Source organism: Panthera onca, chromosome D1 (genome assembly GCF_046562875.1).
Source record: "Panthera onca isolate mPanOnc1 chromosome D1, mPanOnc1 haplotype 2, whole genome shotgun sequence".
Lineage (NCBI taxonomy): Eukaryota > Metazoa > Chordata > Mammalia > Carnivora > Felidae > Panthera > Panthera onca.
The window spans coordinates 1,964,851-1,990,244 of NC_138348.1; the positions used below are offsets into that span (position 1 = coordinate 1,964,851).

Below are 25,394 nucleotides of genomic sequence, written 5' to 3' on the forward strand. Positions count from 1 at the left end.
CCATGGACCTACACGGGTAGGTCCTCTGTCTGGCGTCCCTGGTGGCCTCTCGTCGCTTGTCATTAGCCTTGATAATTTCTTAAGTAGATGATCTTATCATCTGCAAATAACGACTCTTTCCTCTCTCCCAACCTTCGCGCCTAGTTCTCTCTTTGCTTTTGCATTAAGTGGGATCTGCGCGTCTATGAGAGCGTGGGGTCCCGGCCGTCCTTGTCTTACGTCAGCAGGTCATAGAAATGCGTTTTCCGTCAATTAACAGATTAATGGCACCGATAGAAATGTTTCCTGCGCTTCTGGAACTGTTGGCTCTCGCTCTTGGCTAACCTTACCAAGTGAGGGAAGCTCCTTTCTAGTCCCATTTAACAGAAATTTTAATGTAACTTTTCGCTCTAAGAACGTTTGAACTTTGCCAGATGCTTTGTGTACCAACAGGGGTTGTAAACTATGACCTGCCTCCTATTCTCGTACGGCCCCTTGAGCTCGGGATGGTCTTTAAGTTTTTAAAAGTGTTGGGGGGAAAGAAAGCAAAAGATGAATAGTCTTGCTGAGGCACTAAAAAGCCGTCCGAGGCCCGAGTTGTAATGTTCCAAGACCCGGTCGCCGGCCCCCAGCCCCCGTCCTCACCCCTTACGACCCCAGCCGCAGGGTGCGGGGCGTGCACGCTCTCGTCCCAAGGCCCCGTCCCGGCTCTCAGGGCCCATCCATCGGCCATTTCCACCTCCCCCAACACCCCCCTCCCCGGCACCTCGCCACCGTCCCCACTTTGGGCCGTGACCTGCTTGGAGGCCTGGCATCTATACAGCGCCCAGACAGATCCCAGCTGACGCGGTCAGGACGCCAGCCCTTGGCCCTCGGTGGCTCGCACCGTCTCCACCGCACGTCTCCCCCGGCCCGGCCCGGTCGTGGTGCCCCCTGAGCTCATGGCGGTCCTGCGGTAGCCTCCAGACCAGGTGACCGTGCCCCCACGCAGAGGGGGAGGGGGAGGCAGAGGTGGGGGGAGGTTTAGAACGGTTTGGGAATCACAGAATTGTCAGGAACGTGTACAGAGAGCTCCCGTGTGCCCCCCCCCCACCCACATCCCCCCACCGTTAACATCTCAGTGAGGACCGTGCGTTTGTCACGGCGAACCAACCGGCCATCGTTAACCGAAGTCCATACTTCGTTCAGAGCTCCTGTCCCCCTGCCGTCCTGTCCCGGGACCCCGTCCAGGACTCCACCTGACATCTCGTTGTCTCGTCTTCTTGGGCTCCCGTGGGCTCTGCCACTTTCAGACTCTCCTGACGTTTGATGACCTCAACGGTTTTGAGGACGTGTTGGGTGTTTTGCGGGACGTCCCTCGACAGGCTGGTCTGCGGCTTTTCTCGCGGTTAAACTGGGGTTTGGGAGGCGGACCCAGGGGGACTGCTGCCCTCCTCGTCCCTCATGACAAGGGCACGTGCTATCGACATGAAATGTGAACAACGTGTCGTGACGCGTCCCGTCCCTGTGACGCGGAGCTTGGCCGCCCGGCCGGGGCGGCGCCCCTCGGGCGTCTCCGCGACCCGCTGGAGCTCTTCCCTCTCTCCTATTGCCCGTTCGGACCCGCCGGGGTTTGGCCGTGGGGTCCTGGGTCATCCGGTTGGCCCCTGTGAGCCCCAGGGTGGGCAGACTCGGGAAGGGACCCTCTGGAGAAGGAGGCCTGGCCTTGGCTCGGATCAGAGCCGTGCCCTGGTGTGCGGGGGCGGGGAGGCTGGCCGGGCAGACGGAGTGTCAGGCCAGACGTGGGAATCCACACATGGCCCCTTCTCAAAGGCGGGTGCTGTCCCTGGGGCCCCTGCGGGGTCCTCGGGCCTCTTTCATTGGGCACATCCGAGCCTAGCCTGGCCCATGGTGGAAATGCAAATCTAATTAGTCTGGCATTGAGCCCGTCTTAAAAGTATTAACAGAGCCTTAAACTGTGCTGTTGGATGGGGATGAAGAAACGCCCTAGCCAGAAATTACCGGATGGTGACAAAGCCCCAATTTATTAGTCTTCTCCAATGGGGGCTGTGCAAAGGACGTTAATTACTTTAATGGGACTTATTTTGCTTCGTTGCCCAAAGTAATTGGTTTATTAACCTCTCCTTTCCTTTGGGGGGAGGGAAAGGCGGAGGGCCGAGCGGTGGCCCCGGGAGAGACCGGCCCGGCACGCCTGACCGGCGGCAGCCCAGCCCCCCTCCCGGGCGGTGGCACCCTGTCCCTGCCGGCCTGGGCTGGAGCGGCCCGGCACCCGTGGCCTCGTTCTCGTGGGCCGGGCACTGGCCATGTGTCAGGCGCCGGGAATGTAGCCATGAGAAAAACAGGGCCCCACAGGGGTGCCCCGGCAGAAAGGGGCGGAGCTCCGGGGAGGTGAGGGCAAGAACCTGAGGCCGGAGAGGGCAGGGCCGGCAGAAGGACACGGGGACCCCGGGGGCGGGGGGGGGGGGGGGGTGGGGTGCAGAGTGTCCAGGCCGGTGGGCTTGGTGGAGGCCCCGGGACCAGAGAGTGCAGGCCGGGCCGGGCCGCAGGCAGGTGAGGCTCCCCACCCGGGGAGGCGGCCACCCCAGGCTTCAGCAGATAACGGTGATAACAGTTCACATTCCAAAACAGTCCCTCAGCTCCCAGCCAGCCCTCTCAGAACCGGACCGGCTGCTTCCCCGCCCCGGACAGGAGGGCTCTCCAGGAAGGCCACTCTGGCCTGGGGCACTGAACACAGTATCTGATCTGCAGAAATCTGCACCCCACCCCACCCCCACCCCCGCCCCACACTCGGCCCCCGGGGCTGGGGGAGACGCCAGCACTGTCCTCACCGGCCCGGGTCGGGGGGCAATGGTTGTGGAACCAGACAGGGAAGGCCCTGGCCCTGACCCCCAGCCCCCCGAGAAAAGCAGGATGGGCGGCGGCCTCCTCGTGTCCCTAGACCAGCAGTGAGGGGAGAAGAAAGTGCCCCTTGGGACGCAGGCTGAGCCAGCGCCGGCCCCCACGACCGGCCCCACGAAGCCTGCTTCTGGGTGCGGATCCCGGGGATTTCCCTGCCCCGTTCGTCCAGGGAGAGGGTTTGTGTGTGTGTGGAGGGGGTGTGGCGGGCAGGGCTGGGCGCCTCCCGCCCCAGGGGCCTTCCCCAAGTGGGCCCTGCGGCATCCTGGAGGGAATGAGCCCAGGTGAGTCGGGGGCTGGACTGGAGGCCTCATGGGTCTGGGGGCCACTGTCCCTGCATCACCCGAAGCCCCGGCCGGTAGGTCGCTGTCTGGGCCTACAGGTCACCTGTCACGTGAGAAGGACACACTAGGCCTTCCTCGCCTTGGCGGTGAGCTTCAGGGGACCGTGCTCTGGCCAGAGTCCGTGCCTCTTGTCTGGGGGCTGCATACGCATCGCACCCCCGGCCCCCGGAGCACCCACCACCTCTCTTTACAGCTGTCGCTCTGTCCCCGAGGTCAGCTGTGGGCTGAAGGGCCGGCCCTCGGCCCTCTGTGCTGCCTCAGGCCCCAGCTCTTTGGCCAGGTGGGGTGGGGAGGCCTCCAGGGCAGGGAGAGGGGTGTGGGCCGTGCCAAGCAGGTCCCCGCTGCCCCTCCCGGGATCCAGAGCAACCCCATGGCTGCCCAGTTGGCACGAAGGGGGCTCTGGGAGGAAGGAGGCTCGGGGCCCAGCCAGGCAGTGCGGAGACCCCCAGCCTATCTGCTTCACCCCTGCGGTGGGGGCCCAAATGCCGAGCGCCCTGGCAGGAAGGGTTGATGGATGCCGTGGGGGGTGTTTGAGAGGTGCCAGGCGAGGACGCGGGCAGTGGGCGCCCGGAGACCACATCAGCCCCGCGTCTCTGAGTCCAGGCGGGAACGGGTGGGAACGGATGCTCCGGCGGCCGGTGGCTCTGCCTCGCGGGGCTGCAGCTTCCTCCGGTTCAGTGGGGGTAACGGAGTAGCTACAACGTGCTTTCTGAAGCACGGGGCCCGGCTCACAGGCGGCCCGTGGGGTGCGTGCTGGGGAGGAGGAGGAAAGCGGGAGAACGGAGGAGGGAAGGAAGGGGGCCTGGTGTCGGGCATCTTGCTGGGATGCTGGGGGCCCTCCCCAAGGTTTGGTGGGTCCAGACTCCGGGTCTCTGGGGAAGGGTGGGGCCCTCGGCCCAGGACCGTGGTCATGGGAGGTCGGGGTGCAGTGTGGGCCTTGTGGGTGGCCTGGCACATCGGGGAATCTCAGGGTGGAGGAGAGGGGTGGAGGGACACTTAACAGGGCCTTCCGGAAAAGGCTCTGCCTCCAGACAGAGGACTGCCACCACCAGAGCCCCACGGCAGACCCCCCGAGCCCGCTGTCACGGCGCTGACGGGCTGGGAAGGGCATCCGCGGGCCCTGCGAGGACCACACGCCCTCAGGGGTGACTCGGCCTGCTTTCTGCTCCTGAGAGCAAAGGGCGAGGGCCTGCCCTGCCCCTCCTGACGTGCCCCAGGGGGCCTGGCTTCTGACCCCCCGGGCTCACCTAGCCCGCCATCCATCCCTCGCTTTACTTTTGTGCCTTTCCGTCCTGCCGGGAACCCAGGTGGCCGTAGAGGCGCTGGCCGGGGACAAGGCTTTTGGAAGGAAGTGCGCACGAGTCGCTTTTCTAGAAGAAAATCAGTGAGAAGCCCATGTAATTCTTCGTAGACATCAGGGGTTTCCTCCCCTTGTTTTAATCAACGAGTCCCCAGTAAGTCATTCCAGCGAGGCCATTACCGACGGCCCATAATCTCCCGGGGCTGCGGGCAAAACGGGACCCCTGGCTCTTTCGCTGAAAACACTTTTCTTGTTTTCTTTCTCCAGCGCGCTGGAAGCATGCCAACTCGCCAGTTCCATTAACTTAATGAGGGCTGACAGGCAGCAACTACTGTCCTCATAATCTCCCCGGGATTTAAATGGGGTCCTCCCGGCCGCCTGCTCACACCCAACCTCCCCTCTGTCTGCGCGCCCAGCCCCTCCCGGGGACAGAGGCGGCACAGACGTGCGTTTCTTGCCTCAGGCTTTCAGGCCGTCGTCCCGTTCGGGGCACAAGGACGCCTCTCCCCACCCCAGAGAGCCCAGAGCCTGGCCACGCTGCCTTCTTGAGGCTCAGAGCCACCAAAGCCGCGAGCTGTGTGGCTGTGCTGGCCCCGGGGCCCCGCGTGCCTCCGAGGCCACGTCCTTGTCGTGACGGGACCTGGTCCACTCTGTCTTTGCAGGGCCTCCAGCTCCTGAGGCCTCCAAAGCTCTGGGGGTTTTCTGGAACCACCCGAGGCCCCAGCACGGGAATCCACCTGGGGTTCTCTCAAGCCCTTGCCCAAGCTCGCATCTCCTGTCCCCTGCTTCCAAGGGGAGCCCCAGGCTCTCGGGAGGAAGTGGACCCCAACATTCGGGAGAGGACCCGGTCCCGGAGCAGGGGTCTCCGTGGGCAGAGGAGAAGGGAGCATTGAGCCAGATGGCCAACGTGGGCGGCAGTCGAGGGTCCCACCGCCAGGAAGCCCTTCCCCATGAAGGGACTGGAGTCTCGCCCGTTGTCTTGGGGGGCAGTGGGGGAGGGGCAGCACACACACTACCAGGGCCGCTCGTCCAGGGTCACGGTCAGCGCGGCCCCTCTCACAGCTCACGGGCCCTTGCACAGGGGACATGGCGCCTGGCCGCCCCCAGCCGGTGTCACCCGCAGCGTCTGAGTAGAAGCCGCCTCTGTGCTGCTCCCCCAAGGAGCCGGCCGGGCAGAGGGAGAGCAGGAGCGGGGAGCTGGGGGAGGCAGGGGTGACTGCGGGTGAGGACGAAGGTCACCGCGGCAAAGCACTGAGCCCCGCGGAGCTTAGTTCCTCCCCCGCGAACAAGACCAGTCACAACGCCAGCGTGAGGCTGGATCGCGGAACCTTAGGCTCAGTTCCTGGCTCCGCCGGTGGCCGCCAGCCACAGTCACGGTCATCACTGAGGTCTGATGGTGCCCCTTTTTGGAGGGACCACGGACAGCACTGTCCGCGTCCTCAGCCACCCCCGTGCGTCCTTTGCTGCCCTCACTCGGGCCACCAGCCACACCGAGCTGTCTGTTACTGCCTCCCCTGCCCAGGCCTTGTGCGTTCGGGCCTCCTTGCTGGCCGCCACCCTCCTCCTCTCCTCACCCCTGCGTGATGCCACTTCCCGGGAGGCCTTCCCCGGCTGTGTCTCTCCTCACTGTCTCGGGGATCGCCACACTGGACTCTCCATCCCCGTGGCTTTTCTGGCAAAGGTGGCTTGGGCCAGGGGCCCCGTCCCCAGCAGCGGTCACTCCCCTGCCCAGCTGGTTTCAGCTCCCCAGAAAGCCCTCCGGTGCCAGCTTCTCCCCATGACCGCCGCCCCCACTCGCCTCCGTTCTTAGCACCCCCGGGGACGAGGTGGGTGGCCCAGGACGGCACTCACGTGGGGGTTTCGTGCTGCTCTGGGGCTACTCTGTTCCTCGGACACGACTGCCACCACGGCACCTCCCTGGGGCACCGTATACTGCACCGGCCTCCCCACGAGCTGAGAGGCCATGCAAGGAGGGCCTGGTCTTCCTTACTCACCCCTGCTTCTACCGCAAGGTCATGCTCTTAGCAGGAGTGTGGGCACCCGAGCGGAGGTGCGTTGAGTTGCCGTGGTTGCCTGAACAGAACCGGAGGGAACCGAGTTTCCCGTCTGGCCTAACTGGGGTCGTGTGAAGCAAGCTGTGTGAGCGGAGTGGACGTGATGTAAGTGATGTTGAGCCAGGTCAACTTGAACTTGGGGGGTTGCAGTGAGTAGCTTGTTGGTCTGACCTGTGTCCGGGGGCTCCCTACTGGGACCCCCTGTCTTGGGAAAACAGAGAAAATTCGTTCCTTTCCCCTGGTTCTGGGATATGCTGAAACGAGTTCCTATCTGTTTCGGTCACCTGTCCCGAGGTCCTCAAAGAATTTCGCTGCCAACCAGGGAGGTCTGCTCCGGCTGGCCCAGGCTCGGGGGGCCAGCACGGGATGGCTCTGATTTATGGATCGTTGGTATGAAAAAAATCTTACAAAGACCTCAGAGCCATATGCATTTAATGTGACACGTGACACGGCAGTTTGAGGGGAAGGGAACGTGTGTCACGTCAGGCCCCGCCCCGAGCACCTGCCGCTCATGTTTTATTTGTTCGGGCACGTTGTGAAGGGCCGAGCGGGCCACCCTCAGAGTCTGGATGTCACTGGGCAGGCAATAGGGAGCCATGGCGGGATTTGTGGGTGGGGGGAGGGAGGGTCGTGGATCCACGGTTCGTCTCTTGGCCCAGAAAGCCCCCTCTGGCAGCCACGCTGTGGTGGGTGTGTTGGAAGGGGGAGGCTGGGCCACACCGGGGAGTGGGGAGTCCCCTCTACCTGCGTGGGTCCCTGAGCACCCTCCCCCGCCCGAGGAAAGGGTTCTTCCCCCAAGATGCCTGTGCCCTGGGCAGAGCTGGGAGGGCCCGGGTGTTCCCCTCCTTTCCTGTCCTCCAAAGCCTGTCCTGTGTCCCAAAGCACCACCCAACACCTCGCGTGCCTCTCCCCCAGCTCCCGCTCTCAGGAGCCACCTGAGCGCCCACCAACACTACCTGGTTTTAGAACATTCCCGGCACCCCCGGACGCAGCCCTGCACCCCCGAGCAGTCACCGCCCCCTCCCTGCTCCCCCAGCCCCTGGGGAGAAAACATTAATCTGCTTCCTGTCTCCATGGTTTTGCATATTCTGAATGGAATGACGCAATACGTGTCCTTTCTGGCTCCTTTCTCTTAGTGAGATGGTTCTGAGGCCACCTGTGTGGTGGCATCAACCGGGCCGTGGCGGGGGACTGACTGTGCCTCCCGCCAAAGGAATAAGGCCATGGGCAAGCGAGGAGGTGACATGAAACCAACCGTAGTCCCAAAGCCAGCACGGCCGGCAACGGCGAGCCACCCCTGCTCGGAGAGATGCGGCTCTGTCCCAAGGCTGTGGGCCGAGCCTGCGTCCCAGCTTGACGACCCCATCCCCACGGTCGTTCGGGGACCGTGACGGGGAGGGTCCTAATCCCTGCGGGTCCCCGCTCCCGATCTGGACCCGAGTTCCCGGGCCAGAGCCCTACGCCAGGCTTCCTCGGCCTGTGGGGAGGTGAGCCACATCTTTCCACCCCGGCCATGGGGGCCGCGGGGGCTCTGAGGGCTCTCAGGCCAGGGGCTCGTCACCTGCTTCCACCCCCAGGCTCTGCCTCTGAGCCCACGCCGAGCCGGACGTGGGGAACAGTATGGGCCACACAGCCTCGGCCCCAGCACCGGAGGCGAATCACACGCGGTGACATTTGCAGTCGGCGCCCGGTGCTGCGGGCTGTGCTGTGATGTGAACACGCGGTGGGCTCGGGCCAGGAGGAGGGTGAGGGGCACCCACACGGCCCCTGGCCCGGCAAGGGTCTGTGGGAAGGGGTCTGCAGAGAGAGAGCTCAGCAGCCAGCCTCTACCCGGCTGGGCCTCTCCTCCGGCCGCTCTGGCCCGGAGCCACCACGGGTCAGCTCAGGGGCAGCAGAAGACAGGTGCAGGGTCACCATCGCCCCCTGTTTCACCTGACCTCAGAGCGCAGTGGCTTCTCTGACCTAGGCAGGGCCGTGCGGGGGAGGGTGCTGGTTCCAATTACTGGGATTTCACAACGTGGGCCCGCGGGGCACCATTTGCGAAGTCGCCTGACTCGGCTGTGGACTTTCCCGAGTGTACCTGGAGCCACAGGCCGGAGCTGGAGTGGCCCCGGGAGGCAACTCGAGGCTGGGGTGGGGGTGGGGGGGGACCGTGGGGCCCACTGGGCAGGATGTAGACGTGGAGCCCAGCACGGCCGGGGGAGGCCTGGAGACCCCCCCCCCCCCCGCACACACACACACACACATACACAGATGGGAACCTGAGCCCAGGCTGGAGGGTGACCTCTCATGGGGACAGGTTCCCCCAGCAGCCTGAGCTGTGATGGGGGCTCCCCTGGGAGTCCCAGATGGTGGGAGGCCTTCTGGCCTGGGAACGAGAGGCAGGCCGTGGATGGCGGGGGACTGAGGGGGACAGGTGAAGCCGGATGCCCAGGCATTATTTCCTGAAGAAGGAAACTCCTTTGGGCCGACCGGAACGTGTTGGAAATGGGGATAATGGGACGTAGAGAGAATAGAGAAAACTGTCCCTCCGAGTCCCGTCCCCAGGCTTGTGTGGGACATTTCCGTCAGTGATCTGGCACCACCAGCCTCCAGGTGGTTCCAGGGACGTGCCCCCGGGACCCACAGGCCCTGCCTTCAGTCCCGCAGGGAGGCTGGGACACGAGGCTCCGCCCACCTCCCCGGGCCAGGCAGGGACACCCTGCCTTCCCATCAGAGCTGGCACCCGGGAGCAAACACGGTGCCAGACGTTACTGACCAGCGAGGCCGGTGGTTTTAGAGCTCGAACTGAGGGGCCCTCCTCCCACACCCCTCAGGCCTCTGGAGGGGAGGTGACAGCAGCCCGGGTCTCCCCACACCATTCCCAAACCGCTTCCTTTGGACAGACCTAAAAGAGGGAGTCCCTGGAGTCAGCCACTTTTTGGGAGTGGGAGAGCAAGGATCCTGGGAGACGCTCCCACAGCCTCGGGGAGGGGTCCTGGGTGCAGACTTTGGGCACAGGTGTCACGGGGCTGGGTCTCAGGGCACGGACCTTCGGGGACAGGTGTCACGGGGCTGGGTCTTAGGGAGCGGACCTTTGGGGATGGGTGTCACAGGGCTGGGTCTCAGGGCACAGACCTTCGGGGACGGGTGTCACGGGGCTGGGTCTCAGGCCACACTAAGAACAGGAGCCCCGTCTCAAGATTAGGGTGGTCCTCTGCCCTCTGTTCCAATCATTTCTGCTTATGGTGCTGTTCCCCCCACACACCCACTTACTTTGGGTTTAATTTGGTCTTCTTTTTCTAGTTTCTTGGGGTAGAAACTGAGACCATTGGTTTGAGGCCTTCCCTCTCTGTTAGTGTAATCATGGAATGCTATAAATTTCCCTCTGAGAACCGCTTTAGCTGCATCCCTTAACTTTGGCTGTATTGTGTTTTCATTTTTTGTTGTTTCAGATGTCTGCGTACAGCAGGGATTAACTGCCCCACCAAAGTGTGGTAGAATTTGGGGTAAGGCCACCTGGGCCTGGTGTGTTCTTGTGGGAAGATCTTTAACACCCCTTTGATACCTTTAGGAGGTGCAAGCTTATTCAGACAGTTTATCCACTCCTCAGTCAGTTGCAGGGAGTTAGCATTTTTTCTAAGAATGTGCCCAATTCTGTCTAGGTTTTCCAAAGTTGTTGGCATATAGTTGTTGAGAATGTTCTTCTGTTGTCTGTTTTATCCCGATTTGTAGTATTTCCTAATTTTCTTTTGTAATATTTTTATTCGCATCTTGTCTCAGTCTCGCCAGAGCCTTGTCTGTTTTGTTGGCTTCTTTAAAGAACCAAGTTTTACTTTATTTAGAGATTTTCAAGTAAGACTTTCGTGAAGGGCAAAGAGATACCGTACTCTAGATAAGACATTCCACATTCTAAAGATGTCAATTCATTTCTTCCTGGTTGAGCAATAGATTTACTGTAATTCCAGAAAAAAAAAAAACCCAACAGGTTTTTTTCATAAGACCTACTATCCTGAGTCTAAAACGTCTGTGGCAAGAACAGAGTTGAGACTAGCAAAGACCTTCTCTAGAACACAGATGTCAGTGGGGGAGGCGGGGGGGGGGGGGGTCCCTGGGTGGCTCAGTCAGTTAAGAGTCTGACTTCGGCTCAGGTCATGAACTCCCAGTTTGTGGGTTTAAGCCCCATGTCAGGCTCTGTGCTGACAGCTCAGAGCCTGGAGCCTGCTTCCAATTCTGTGTCTCCCTCACTGTCTATCCCTCCCCCACTCACACTCTGTCTCTCTCAAAAATAAAAATAAACATTAATTTTTTTTAAAAAAAAGAAGGCAGGTATCAGGGCTTGGTGTGAGGCTGATTTGGGGGTGTGAGGTCAACACTCAGCCAGGACGTAGAGCGGGGAGCCCAAGGGGGGCTCTGGGGTATGCTGACAGCACTGGGACGAGGAATTAAATGTCAGATACGATCCTTACAACTCTTTGAACGCACGGGTTAGGGGGGTTAGGGGCACCTGGGTGGCTCAATCGTTGAAACATCTGACTCTTGATTTCAGCTCAGGTCATGATCTCAGGGTTTATGAGTTCGAGTCCCACATCAGGCTCTGTGCTGGGATCCTCTCTCTCTCCCTGTCTGTCTGCAGCTCTCCTGCTCGAGTTCTCTTTCTTTCTCTCCCTCTCTTTCTCTCTCAAATAAAAAAGTTTAAAAAATTAAAAAAAAAAAAAAAAAGAACCACGTGGGTTAGTTAGTATCTTTTGAACCTTAGCATCTGGAACTATTTCTTATCCAAGACCCAAAAGCATCGACTGTGACCGAGAAACACTGATCGAGTTGTTTCTATAAAATTAGAGTTCCTGTTCCTCAAAAGGCACCTGAAGGAAAGGGAGGTGATTTGCACGCTGGGATCTTCACTCATTTTCTGGCGTTTGCTGCAACAAATTACCTCAAACCGAGTGGCTTCGAACAACACACACTGATTATCTCTGGGTCCCGCAGATTAAATCTGACGCGGTCTGACGGGTCTGCAAGGGGGCACGGGGCTGGTTCCCCCCGCAGGCTCGAGCAAGGAAACCGTTCGCTGCCTGGCCTCTTCTGGCTTTGGGGACGCCATCGGCTCACCGCCCTGCCCTCAGGGACACTGTCGGGAGGGGACGCTCACAGCCGGGACGCTGTCACTCTCCGGCCTTTCCCCCACGGTCACAGCTCCCTCTGACCACAGCTGGGGAGGCTTCTTCGCCTTTAAGGACTCCGGTGTCTACTCGGGCCTGCCCAGAGAACCCAGCGAGATCACCCCATCTCAGGGTGCATCATCTTAATCACACGTGTAAAGTCCCCTTTGCCTTCTAAGGTGACATATTCACAGGTTCTGGGATTAGGGCATCTTCCGGGGAGCCCAACACAAACCGACCAAGAACGGGGAGCCGGGTAGGTTAGAGAGACAGCAAGAGCCCAAGTAGCCAAACGGACCAACGGCCCAGAGACTCGCTCAGCCTCCCCAGCGGAGGAAGCATCTGGGGCCACTTGGAGTGTGAAGGCACAGTTCACACTCACTTTGTGGGCGTGCAGGCGGGGCTGAGGGGCCCGGGGTCTCCCGCACTGCTGGGGGGCGGGCACGGCCAGACCACCGCTCTGGAGGGCAGCGCAGCATCTCGGCCGAGGTTCGAACTCACACACCCAGTGACGCAGCCGTCGGGGGCCCGGGGGGGGGGGGGGGGGGGGACACCCGAGCAGGCAGCAGAACGCCGTGGCGTCCTCTGGCTGTCGGCCACACGCGCGTCGTCGCAGGAAGAGAGGGAGGAACTGGGAGTATCTACACAAAGGAGTATTTTCCACCCATCAAAACAAACGAACCAGAGCGGCACATGACCGTCTGGGTAGGTCTGGGCAGCGAAACACCCAGGAAAACCATCATGCGCTTTTGTAAAGTCTAACGCACTAAAATAAAAAACCACGTGCCTTGGGCGGGGGGCTACGTATAGGTGGGATAAAATGACGTCAACAGGAAAGCAAGGATGTGAGCAACACAGATTTGGGGTGGTGTTCACCCAGGGTGGGGAGGCTGGAGGACGGTAGGGGTGAGGGCTGTCGGGGCCAAGCTTTTCTTTGGCGTGCTGGGTTTCCTAGGTCTTTTCAATATTACTAACAAACCCCAACTAAGTATGCAACAGTGTGTGAAAAATGAAACTCCACAGCCAAATGAGGTTTATTCTGGAGAAGTCAATCAAGCCCATTCAACATTCAAAAGTCAATTAATGGGGGCGCCTGGGGGGGGCTCAGTCACTTGAACATCTGCTCGATTTCGGCTCAGGTCATTCATGATCCCAGGGTCGTGGGATCGAGACCCACGTCAGGCTCTGCTGAGGGTGGGGCCTGCTTGGGATTCGTTCTCTCTCCCTCTGCCCCTCTCCCCTGCTCATGCTGTCTCTCTCTCAAAAGAAATGAACATAAGCCGTCACATCGGTGGGGGAAAGAAGAAACATCACACCCTGTCAAGTACTGCAAAATTTGACAAAATCCAACACCCACCCAACCCTTGTCTCACGGGGGCGGGGGGAGGGGGTTCCCCTTCATCCGGGCAGCGAGGAGCAGATGTGTGGCATCACCAGCCCTGCAAGGCCCTGGCCTTCTTGCCTTCCCCAAGCCGGGGCGGGGAGGGGGGTGGCCAGGTGGGTCCACCCTCCCCGTCAGCAGATGGGGAAGACCCGGAGGGTGGCCTCGCCCAGGCAGGGTGGGCACCCACCCTGCAGCCTGGGCACCTCAAGGTGATCAGGCTCCAGGGGTCTCCTGCAGGGGTCAGCGTGCCCCAGGCCTCCATCCTGTCACCTGTCCCACCTGCCTGTTCCTCTGTCAGAGCCACCAGAAAAGGGCACTGGGCCACCACCTTCCCAGGCCAAACCCGGCCCAGAGAGAAGAGAGACCCCTCCTGGAACGGAGCCAGACGGGCCCTTTCCTTGCAGACCGCGGAGTCCTTTGCCCGCAGCAGAGGGGGGCCGGCAGGCAGGGCTGTCCCCACGGTGGGCCCGAGCGGAGCTGGGCCAGGTCCTGACGTCCCAGCCCCGGCTTTCTGTCAGCCTGGCCGGTGCTGCCTGTTGGCAAAGGCCAAGGCTTTGCTCTACAGAGCTAGTGAGGGCGTCGGGCGGCAGCTTCGAGAAGCCACCGACGTGGTCGCCGGCCGTGGTCCTTTGTTTGAGCGAGGCAGGATCTCAGGAGCTCTGGGCATTCTTCTCCCCGGACCTCAGGCCGTGTCCAGGCTGGGCCATCACGGCCGGAGGGGGGCCCTTCACACCGAGGTGTCCAGAAAGCCCCAGCCTTCCGCCTGCTCCCACGTCATTGGAGGCGACTAGAAAGAGTCGGGGACGTGAGGCCGGGGTGGCGTCCCCTCCCGTGTCTCTGGCCTGGCTGAGGGGCTGAGATCCCACCCTAGAAGAGCGATCTCTGCGTCTTGGGGCCTCCCTGGTCTGCTCCCAGCTCTGCCTCTGGTCCCCCGATGGGGAATGTGTGCGCGTGTCAGCGCGCATATGAGTTCGTGTGCGGCGTCCCCCTCCTGCGCGGGATGTGCTCTGGACCCCGGCCCCTGCGTCCGCCCCTCCCTGTCCCGCTGCCTCCGGGTCCTCCCGCTCTGTCTTGGAGAGCACCCTCGGTGGCCTGGGCCGGAAGCCGGGGAGGCCGGGGCGTCCGTATCTGGGCTCAGCCCCGGCTGGCCCCGCGCCCAAGCCTATCCCACCCCGGTGTCCTATTGCAGACTCCGTCGGGGCAGCTGTCTTGCCCTGGGCGGGGGGCGGGGGGCTGGCGGCCGGGCGTACCTCGCTCACGCTCCACCTGTCTGCCCACATGCCCAGGTGAGGCTGGGGTCCCCTCGGATCCCGAAGGTCCCCCGGAGCGGCCCCACGCCTGTCCTCTCCCCACTGTCTCATCAGCACCACGGAGGAGGAGACATCGCCCGCTGGCCTGGTCCGCTGGTCCCTCCACCTGCCGGCTGGGCGGCTCGGCTCCCTGAGGCCTTCCAGCCTGGCCATTCATTCGGTTCGGGGCTGAGCATGGGCCCTGCACCCTGTAGGGGCTGGAAGACGCTCCAGGAGGAGAGAGGGAGGGACCGAGTCCCCGCGTGCATCTGAGCCGCCCTCAGTCTCCACAGGGCCCGCACCTGAACTGCCCTAGGAAACGGCCAGCCTTCTCCCGGGCCTCCAGGGAGATTCCTCACCCTCATCCCTGCATCGCCCCAGCCTCCCTGGAGCAGGGAGGCCTTCTGTTGCCCCGAGGTCCCCCATTTTGGAACTGGAGCCACCTGCGGGCCTGGCTGGGGGCTGGCCAGCCTGACAGCCAGGGTGGAGCTGAGAGCCTGGGCCGAGCCCTCAGCTGGGCGTCCTCTCCTGCCCGTGCGGTGACGCCTTCTCTCTGTCGAGGGCACACGACTGCAGGGCTCCTTTCCCAGCTGGCACCCGTGGCAGGGTCCTTCCCCGGCCACCTGTGCCCTTGGCCGTCACCAGGCGTGCACCCCCCCAGGTGCTTACAGGCTAGCCCAGGTGGCCAGGGCGGGGTTCTGTGTGTCTGGGGGGGGGGGGGGGGCCAGGAACGGGCGAGCGTCGGGCGGAGAATGGCCATGGCTGAGCGCAGACCGCGACCGGAGGCCATCCTCGAGCGCACAGGCGTGAGCACGGCGCGCACAGGTGAGCAGGTGGGCTCAGGTCTGCGAGCTGCGTGCAGGGGCCGCAGGTGCTCACGCGAGAGGACGTGCTCAGGGAGGCTCAGGTGTGGGGGAGCTGACCTGACTGCCCTCCTCCGGCAGCGACCCTGAGCCACGCAGAATCTGCTTCTCCCCGAGAACTTTATTTTTGTTTTGTCATGTTTTTTCTGAGTTTACTCATTTATTTTGAGAGAGAGTGAGCGTGAGCAGGGAATGGAGAGAGAGAATCAGAAGCAGTCTCTGTGCACCGTCAGCACAGAGCCCGGCACGGGGCTCGATCCCACGAACGGCAAGACCGTGACCCGGGCCGAAATCAAGAGTCTGCCGGGTAACCGACCGAGCCACTCAGGCTCCCCGAAAGCTGCCCCTCTTGAAAGCCTTTAAAAAAAAAAACGTGGTGTGATGTATTTATTATAAAGGTTAATATAATATATAATATATACGCTTTGTAATAAAGCACGCAGATCTGAAATGAACAGATCAGCTTAGTTTTACAAACTTAGACACTACCCGGAAGCAGCCGGATCAAGACGTGGGACGTTTCTGTCACACCGGGAGCCCCCTCCCTCCCCGTCCCGGGGAGCCCTGCCCCCTCCCAGAGCTCACAGGTGTTCTGACGGCCCTCGCCGCGGCCAGCCTTGCCTGTCCCCGAGCCTGCATGGACACACACACACACACACACACACACACACACACACACACACACTGTGTGGCCGGCTCCCTTCTGGGAACACGACGTTTCTGAGATTTGTCCCGCGGCCGCGTGCACCGCTCGCCTCTTCCGCGCGTGGCCGTCTCGCACCGCGCCCCGAGCTGTCAGCAGCGCGTTCTTTGGTGTCCCTGGAGGCACACGACACCCTCTGGCTACCTGTGCTGCTGCAGGTCGACGTTGGTCACTCGGAGCTTTACGGACGCGGAGTGAAGCCGCCCTCGGTTCCGACGGTGCCTTTCGGTGGACGTGTGCGCCACTGTCCCCGGGGGGCAGCACCCGCGGGCCTGTCGCGCCACGTCGTCGCTGACGCCTGACGTCGTCCGTCTTCCTCGTTCCGGCCATTTTAGCGAGTGTGCAGAGCACCTCATTGGGGCGTCGATCAGCGTTCCCCCGACCAGTTGTGGCGTCGAGTGCCGGTTCGTGGGCGCGTTGGCAGGTGGACCCCCGCGTCGGGAAGCGCCCGTTCCAACCTTTGGTCTGTTTTTTTTTTTATAAATCATGCGGTCTTTTCCTCACCGAGCTGTAGGCATTCTTGATGATGTCCGTATAGAGAAGCTCTTAACTTTAAGGAAGCCCGAGTGGTCAAACATTTGTCTTTTATTGTCGGTGCTTTTGTGTTGGGTTAGATCTCGGCCGTTGCCGAGGTCCCGCAGCCACATCCTGCCGTCGTGTTCTCCGGGACGGTCTTCGCCGTCCCGTTTAGGTGTCCGGCCTCGCCAGAATTACTTTTATAACTGTGTAGCAGGAACCACGACTCGCGCTTTTCCGTATGGATATCCGCTTTGTCCCGGGACCGTTTATCGAAAAGAACATTCTTTCCCCGCTGGACTGAAACCGTGCCTTGGTTCCAAGCCGAGTGATCGCATGTATGTGTTTGTGCCTCTGTATGCTCCGGGCCGTTCCGCTGAGATAGTCATCGATCGAATCTAATGCCACCTGATTAACAGTGCGACCTAAGACTGCCTCCACCGATACCCTCCGTTCCTCCCTGACGCTTGGCGGTGAGGCTTGAGCTCCGTCGCATGAATCTGCCAAGCTCGTTGTTCTTCAAAACTGTTTTGTCTGCTTGGGGCTCCTTGCGTTTCTGTAAATATTTTAGAATCTGCTTGAAATTTCCCCCCAAAATATTAACAAATGAAAGCATTCAGAGACTGATTGGAGTCACATCGAATCCGTACCTCAAAACGAGCACCTTACGGATACGGTATCTTCCAGCTCGTAAACCTTGTATCCTGAATTAATTCATGGCTTCTTTCCTGTTTTTCACTAGTGTTTCTGTGTAGAGACCTGGCTCGTCTCCGATAGGTTTATTCTGAGGCATTTTATGGTTTAGATGCCGCTGTAATTGGAACCTCTTTATTTTTTTTCTGATTGCCGCTAGCATATAGAAATGCCCTTGGTTTTCGCGTGTTGTCTTTAAAACCAGTGCTCTTGCTAAATTCATTGGGCAACAGAATGGTTTGTCTGAAGATTCTGGAGATTTTTTTTTTTAAACATCTATGATTACATCATTTGCAAGTAATGATGCTTTTACTTTTCTTCCCATCCTGTTATTCTGTCTTTTGTTTCCTTTTTCTTCCCTTGACGAGCTGGCCGAGGCTTTCAGGATGATGTCAAGTACAAATGGTGACAGCGGACGACCCTGCCTGGCTCGCTGTCTCAGAAGGAAGGTGTCTAATGTCTCACTGTGGAGTATGATGTTCACTCTACCGGGTTTTGTCTGGTTTCCTGCATGTATTTGCTTTCTACATAACACAGCGTCCCTCTGTTCCTGGTTGCTTCTCAGTCGCATTTCTGACTGTGAGTGGGTCTTGAGTGTCATCAAATGTTTCTCTGATCTTTTGAATTGATCACATGTCTTTTCTTATGCTTATTCTGTTGATTGTTGATTTTACTCTGTGATTATAAAATAAATATAATTTATTCTTATTCTGTGGCTTATTCTGTGGGTTGGTTTTTGGATGCTAATGCAACCTTGGATAAGTGGATCAGACCTCATCTAGCGTATGTCTTTATAGACAGCGTTGGGTTCAGATTCTTGTTATTATGGGCAGGACATTTGCACCTACAGTTATGAAAGATTGGCCTGTGATCTGCCTTCTGCTTCATAAAAATCCTCCAAAAGATTTGTATAAAACTGGCGTTATTTCTTCCTTAAATGTTTAGAAGAATCTACTGATAAAATCACCTAGACTTAAAGTTTTATTATTTTTTTAAATTTTTAATGTTTGTTTATTTTTGAAAGAGAGAGACAGACAGACAGACAGAGTGCAAGCAGGGGAGGGACAGAGAGAGGGGGACACAGAATCTGAAGCAGACTCCAGGCTCCGAGCTGTCAGCACAGAGCCTGACGCGGGGCCCAAACTCACAAACCGCGAGATCATGACCTGAGCCCAAGTCGGATGCTTCACCGACTGAGCCACCCAGGTGTCCCTTGTTTGTTTATTTTGTGCAAAGATGATTAAAATTCCAAATGTAACTTATGTAATTCATACTGGAAACTTTGAAGTTTTTAATGTCTTGTGTCTGTTTTTATATATTATGTTTAAGGAATTGATATATTTTAACTAAGCTCTCAAAATTATGTTTGTACATAATATCCTCTGAGTAGAGTTTTTGATCCTCGAGGTCTATAAAGATGTTCGATTTTTGATCTGTTGGTGATTTGCAGCCCCACGTCCCCCGGTCACTCTTGCCAAAAGTTTGTCAATGTCATTAGTTTCTTCAGGGAATCAAAATTTGGCTTTGCTGATGTTTTTAACGTAAGGTTCATTTTTTATTTCATTGAGTTATACTCTGTATTATCTCTTTCTATCAACTTTCTTTGGGTTTAATTTTTTTTTAAACTTCTTAAAACAGAGGTCAGCCTCCCTCTTCTCTAATATACATTAAAGGTCATCAGTTTTTTTCTAAGGACTTATTCATGGTACCTCAACCATTCATTTAGCTGTGATATGTGGCATTTTTATCATTATTCAGTTCAAAATACTTTCTGACTCTTAGTAGTTTTTTTATTTGACCTTGTATCATTTAATTTCTAAGACACTTCAGAATTTCTGGTTATCTTTTCCTTATTGATTTTAACTTAATTTCATTGTGGTCAGAGAACACACCTGTGTGATTGAATTTTTTTTGAAATTTGTTAGAACTTGCTTTTAGAGCCCTGTATATAGTCTGTTTGGGTAAGTGTTCCGTGTGCACTTGGAAAGCTTATGTGCTATTCAGCCATTGAGAGCAGCGCTCTGTAAATATTGACTAGGTCGGGTTGCCACTCATGTTGTCTAAATTCATCTCTCTGTCTATGGTTTGACTGCTTTTTATCGGTTGCTGACAGAGGTGTATTCAAATCTCCCCCCATGATGGTTCATGTTGTCTTTTACCTTTTAGTTCTGCCAGTTTTGCTTTATGTATTTTAAGATTATGTTTTTAGGTGCATACAGATTTAGAATTGATCTCTTCTTACCAGAGTGATGGCTTTTTAAATTATGAAATATCCCTCTTTATCTCTGGTTATATTTAAAGTTTACTTTGTATGATAGAGTTTACCTATACCAGCTCCCTTTTGGCTACACCACGACATCTCTTTTTCTGTCCTTTTGCTGTCACGCTTTCTACATCTTTATATTTTTAGCCCCATCTGCCAGTGTTGGTCCTTTAATTGGAATGCTTTGTCCTGTTGCAGTGCACGCACTCTGCTGCCTTCCACTCATCCCCCCTTTGTCCCCTCACTTCTTTCTTATCTCCTTTCCTGCTTCTGGGTTAATCAAATATTGATACTATTTAATTTTTATTCTCTGTTAGCTTGTTGCATTTACACATCTGTATTATTCCATCAGTGGTCGACATCTTGACTCATCAGGGTTGACCTCAAATTAGCACTTTTGCCACTTCCCTGACAGCACAAGGTGCTCACAACTGTGTGACTCCATCAACACCCTCTGCCTTTTATGCTATTTTTATCACGCATTTCAGCTATGCTATACAGATACATGTGTGTATCCCATTTTTAACTGCATGCAGATTTAGGATTGATATCTTTCTACCAAACTGACCTTTTTTTTTCTTCAATTATAAAATATTCCTCTTGGTCTCTAGTGATATTTAAACCTCATGAAACCTCACTATTTAAGCCAATACAAATTTAAACTTTCTCATAAATCTGCCTTTTTATGTGTCCTTGATTCCTTCCTGTATCCCCATGCTTCCTTCTGGGATCATTTTGCTCTGCCTGGAGGGTCCCCTGAGTCATTCTTCCAATGCAGGTCTCCTAGCAGTGAATTCTCTTGGTTTTGATTTTGTTTCCTTCCTCCCTTCCTCCCTTCCTCCCTTCCTCCCTTCCTCCCTTCCTCCCTTCCTTCCTTCCTTCTTTCTCCTTCCTTCCTTCCTTCCTTCCTTCCTTCCTTCCTTCCTTCTTTCCTTCCTTCCTTCTCTCTTTCTTTCTTCTTCCTTCATTCCTTCCTTCCTTCTGTCTCTCCTTTCTTCCTTTCTTTCTCCTTCCTTCCTTCCTCCCTTCCTTCCTTCCTTCTCTCCTTCCTTTCTTCTTCATTTCTTCCTTCCTTCCTTTCTTTTTTCCTTTTTCTTTTTGGTAGTAAAATATACATAACATAAAATGTAGCATCTTAACCATTTTTGTGTACAGCTCAGGGGCATTGAGCACATTCACGTGTCATGCAGTTGTCCTCACCATCCATCTCCAGGACTTTTTCATGTTGTGAAACGGAAACTCTGTCCCCATTAAACACCAACTGTCATCCGTCTCCCCCAGCCCCTGGATCCCACCGTCCTGCTGTCTGTCTCTATGAATCTGACTCCTCTAGGGACCTCATCTGAGTAGAATCCTATAGGATTTTCTTACTTTACTTTTGTCTTCATATTTTTTTAATTTTTTAAAATGTTTATTTACTTTTGAGAGAGACAGAGAGACAGAGCGTGAGTGGGGGAGGGGCAGAGAGAGAGGGAGACACAGGATCTGAAGCAGGCTCCAGGCTCCGAGCTGTCGGCACAGAGCCCGACGTGGGGCTCCAACTCACGAACTGCGAGATCGTGACCTGAGCCGAAGTCGGACGCCTAACACTCAGGCGCCCCAACTTTCATCTTCATATTTCAGGGTATATTTGATGGGTCTCGAATGCTTCCCTGTGCACTTTAAAGATGTCACCCAACTTTCATCCAGTCATCAGGATAATGGGCCATCCCCTCCTCCACTGCTCCCATGACCTTCCCTGTTTCTCAGCGGCATTACTCTCATAAGCCCAAGGATCTAAAGAGCTGTTTGAATCTGCAGCCTGATGTGTTCCATCGTTTCTGGAAAATTCTCAGCCACCGAGTCTCCACTTGTCTCCTCCCCTTCTGGGATTCCACACGTACACAAACTTTTAACCAGATGTCCCTCGTCTTACCTTTTTGTGTGTGTTTAATTCTGCCATGTCTCCGTGCTCCCACCTGCCTGTCCCCTTGCAGTTGTCGCGTGCCCGCTCTGCCATCAAATTCATCTGCTGCATTCTTACCTTCCATCCTTGTCCTTTCTGTTCTAGAATTTCCATTTTATTATTTTCACCGCAGATTGCCTTTCTCTGGTGGAATTCTCCTTCTATCTTCTTGCACCCATGATCTTTATTTTTTTTAAGCTTATTTATTTATTTTGAGAGAGAGGCAGAGTGCGTGCACGTGTGCACAAGCAGCGGAGGGGCAGAGAGAGAGAGAATCCCCCGCAGGCTCCTTCCTGTCAGCGCAGAGCCTGACTCGGGGTTCAATCCCACCAATGGTGAGATCAAGCTTCGGACATCTAACCAACTGAGCCACCCAGGTGGCCCTGCCATGGTTACTTTAAAGTCCTCATCTAAAAGCTCTGAAGCAAACCATAGCTGTCTGTTTGCTCATGCGTCCGTGGGTCAGCATTGGGGCCGCTCGTCCGGTGGTCTCCCTTGGGCTCGGCTGGGCAGGACTGGGTGGTCTCCTCCAGCCACACGTGTCTGGAGCTGCCCGGCCGGCAGCCCGGCAGCAGCCTCGCTCAGACACATCCGTGGGGCAGCAGCATTCCGACGGGATGACGGTGGGAGCTGTGAGGTCTCGAGATCACGGCTCAGACTCACGGCCCTCTCCCACCACGGGGGACCTCACCTCTTGCTTGGGAGAACTACAGAAGATCTTGACCCGTCTTCAGTCCGCAACAGGCTGTCGTCGGGCCGTAAGTCCCAGCACAAGGTTCACTCACCCCTACAGGACACGTCAGAGTCTCATGTGATGAGTGACGGCATCCGCCCTTGTTTCCTGCCTTTGTCCAATGCCCGGTCCCCAAACCAGCACCGTGCGTTTGAGGGTCTCGGGGCACCTGCGTGGCTCACTCGGTAGAGCGTCTGACTCTTGATTTCGGTCGGGTCACGATCCCAGGGTCGTGGGGTCCAGCCCCGTGTGGGGCTCCGCACTGCATGTGGAGCCTGCTTGGGGTTCTCTCTCTCCCTCTCCCTCCATCCCCCCCCACCCCGCTTGTGCGTGCACGTGCTCGCTCTCTCTCTCTCTCTCAAAATAGAAAATAAAATAAATAAAAATAAAAAATTAAAAAAGACCACAGCCCGTTTTCTTGCTCACGATCCTGTGGCTCAGCAATCTGGGGTCAGCTCGGCTGGGCGGCCGTTCCGCCAGCTTCGTGTGCGTGTTCGTGCAGGTGCGGCCATCTGGCGGCTTAACCGCGGCTGGATGGTCACGGGCGGCCTCGCTCGTGCGTGTGTCGCTTGATGCTGGCTCTTGACTGGGGGTCCCCGCTCTCCTCCGTGTGGCTGCCCCAGCCAGCCGGCTCAGACGGGCTCACGCGGCCGCGTTCCAGGAACGCATCGGCTGTACACGGCGTGGCTTCCCAGCATTCTTTTTGTCGGAACAAGCGTCAGGTTCCCCCAAACTCGCAGAGTGGGAAGAGCAGAGCCGTCTCTTGATGGAGGAGCTTCAAGTACGCAGCACATCGCCTGCGTCACATCCCTAGATCTGTTTCTGTGGTCTGTTTTCTCCCTTGGTTGTCAGTCTTTTGAGCGTAAAACACCACGTACAGGCTCTCTGCTATCTCCCCGCAGATGATCTGGTCTTCCTCCAGTGTGGAAAGGGCACAGGGCAGGGCGCTTTGCTCCGGGTGGAGACTGAAACGATTTGAGGCCATAGGGGTCTCGACTGAAAGCTTGGGGAGCCCCAGGGTCCCATCTCCTGGGTAGACCCTGAACCCCAGTGCTCCTCTCCGCAGTGACATAAGTCTGCAAGTTGTCTGCTTAGCTTTTTACCCTCCTAGAATCTTACCCCACGCCTGTGCAGCTTAATCCACAAATGCTTCAAGGGGACATCCTGTGAAAGGGGGCTCACGGCTCAGGGGCTCCCGTCCCCCCAAGTCCTGGATGTCTTTGTGGCCCTGGACTCCCCTGTCTGTCTCACCAGCCCGACAAGCCTGACTCTGTGTGCTACACGGCAAATGCATCAGTGCTCAAAGGAGGAGACGTGCGGCCACACGCACGGCCCGTGTGGTCGGTCTCTTTTCTGGGATCTCAACCCTTCACGTCGCCGTGTCGCCCCGCAGCCGTCACACCACTGTGCTGGTTTGTTCCTTCATCTCGTGGGGGTTCTTGGCAGAGGTCGGGTCACACGCGGGCTGCGTGGCCAAAGCCGCACGGCTTCCGTGCAGGTGTATTTCCTTCTAGACGTCTTTCTATGCATGGCTATGCAGCCATGTTTCCGGAAGGATCTTTGTTTCTAGAAGGGACTTGACAGGGGAGACAATACAATCTCCTGACACAGTGGCTCGGGCAGTGACTGTCTCTGGCTTGTTCCTCCTGTAGCCCTTACATTTTCCGAGCACGTGCGCATGTGTGGCAACAGGGAACGTTCCAGCGTAAAGGGGCTTCAGGCACCCGCTGTACTCCTTCCCCATTATACTGGTGAGGAGCCTGAAGGCCCAAGGGTGGAAAGAAGCTTCTGTGGTTCTGCTGTGAGTTAGGGGCACAGCCCGTATGAACCCAGGACTCTGACTCCCGTACCATTTCCAAGCAACAGACGAGGCAAGGGTCCCTCTGGGCTCCTCCTGCTGGCTAAAAGCTTCTTGCCTCTGGCCCGCCCTCTTCCCCTGCCAGGATGGAGTCTCGAAGACCTCCATCCCGTGGGGTGAACATCCTCCGCGTTTCTGGAAGGGCCCAGCCTGCACGCAGGAGGCACTGGGGAAGACGCCGAGACGCTGAGAGTGCCGGGCGCAGGATGACCGTCCCGGGGGGGCCACTCACGCGTCTTCTCCATTCTCTGCCACAGGCTGCGGGAGCACCATCGGGCCACCATCAAGGTCATCCGGCGTATGCAATACTTTGTGGCCAAGAAGAAATTCCAGGTGAGTTCTACGCTCAGCCCTCCTGCCCTTGGCCAGCCCCGGCAGCCGCTCGTCCACCCTCGGCCAAGACTACGAGGCCTCCATACCCGGTAGGGCATGGAGCCTAGACCTCACCCATACCCTACCACAGCCTAGACCTCACCCTTCACCCGTCAGATACCCTGAAACAACGTCATTCTCCACCCCGAAGACAGCGGGCCCCTGGGAGGACACTGCCCTAGGGTCCAGCCTGGAGCCGGGTGCACACAGAGCCTCAGGGGCTCACGCAGCCCTCCCCTAGGTGACTGACTGATGATGGCAATGACATACAGTGTGCCAAGCCCGCCCCACGTCACCTGGGCAGGAAGTGGGGTCCCCTAGACCCTGGAGCCCCGTCCCATGCAGTCAGTGCTCCTGGCCCTGTTCTCCACCACCCCCCACGTGAGTCAGGAGAACGGAAGGGAAGCCCGGCCCTGCCTGCCCCAGGGGGGTGGCCCACCTTTACAGGGAGAGGTGGGGGGCTCCTTGGCTGATGGGGCTGGAGCCCGAGGGCTCCCATCCCCCAGCAGCTGTCCATCCCGGGCTGGGTCTTCTGGGGCCCCCAGAAGAAAGCCAGCTGGTATCAGGCACAGCTCCTTCCTCCTGCTGTGGGGACAGTCCTTGGTCTGAGGAGGTCCCGGGCTCAGCCCGCACTCTGAGAGCATGTAGACTTCAGAAACGGTGACCCGCGGAGCTGCTCATTCTCTTTCCAGAAGGCTTGGCCACCAGCGCCTTTAAAAAGTGCCCGCTAGAATGGGGGTTGGGGGCCACCCAGAGCAGTGGCAGCGTCCAGAGCCCCAAGCAGGGAAGGGCGGGGGCTGACCTGCTCACTTCCCCCAGCGCGGACCCTGCAGGGCTGGGGCGAGAACCCGTGCCCCTGTGTCCTGCTCCCAGCTGCAGGTTCCACGCGGCCCCTTCGGCAGAGCCCACACCCACCTGGGCCACGGAGCCCGACTCGGTGGGGGGTTCTGGAGGCAGGTCCATGGCGGTTCTTCCCCATCTGTAATGGGAACCAAGAGCCCGAGAGATTGGCGTGAGACGGCGTCCTCATGTCCCGCACACGGCCGTCACACGCGGCCAGCT

The 25,394-nt window shown here is 57.6% G+C and overlaps 1 protein-coding gene across 6 annotated transcripts in view; it reads left to right on the forward strand.

Annotated features, from left to right (window-relative positions):
• The window catches only part of KCNQ1 (potassium voltage-gated channel subfamily Q member 1), a 319,343-nt gene that overhangs the window by 215,104 nt on the left and 78,845 nt on the right, over positions 1-25,394 (forward strand). For all 6 annotated transcript variants that reach the window (XR_013550302.2, XM_078433824.2, XM_078433821.2 and 3 more), the window contains one exon: positions 24,218-24,293. Coding sequence is in view for 5 of the 6 variants with exons in the window: in XM_078433824.2 (XP_078289950.1) it covers positions 24,218-24,293 (76 nt within the window). In the remaining variant the exon portion in view is untranslated. The remainder of the gene's footprint in view (positions 1-24,217; positions 24,294-25,394) is intronic.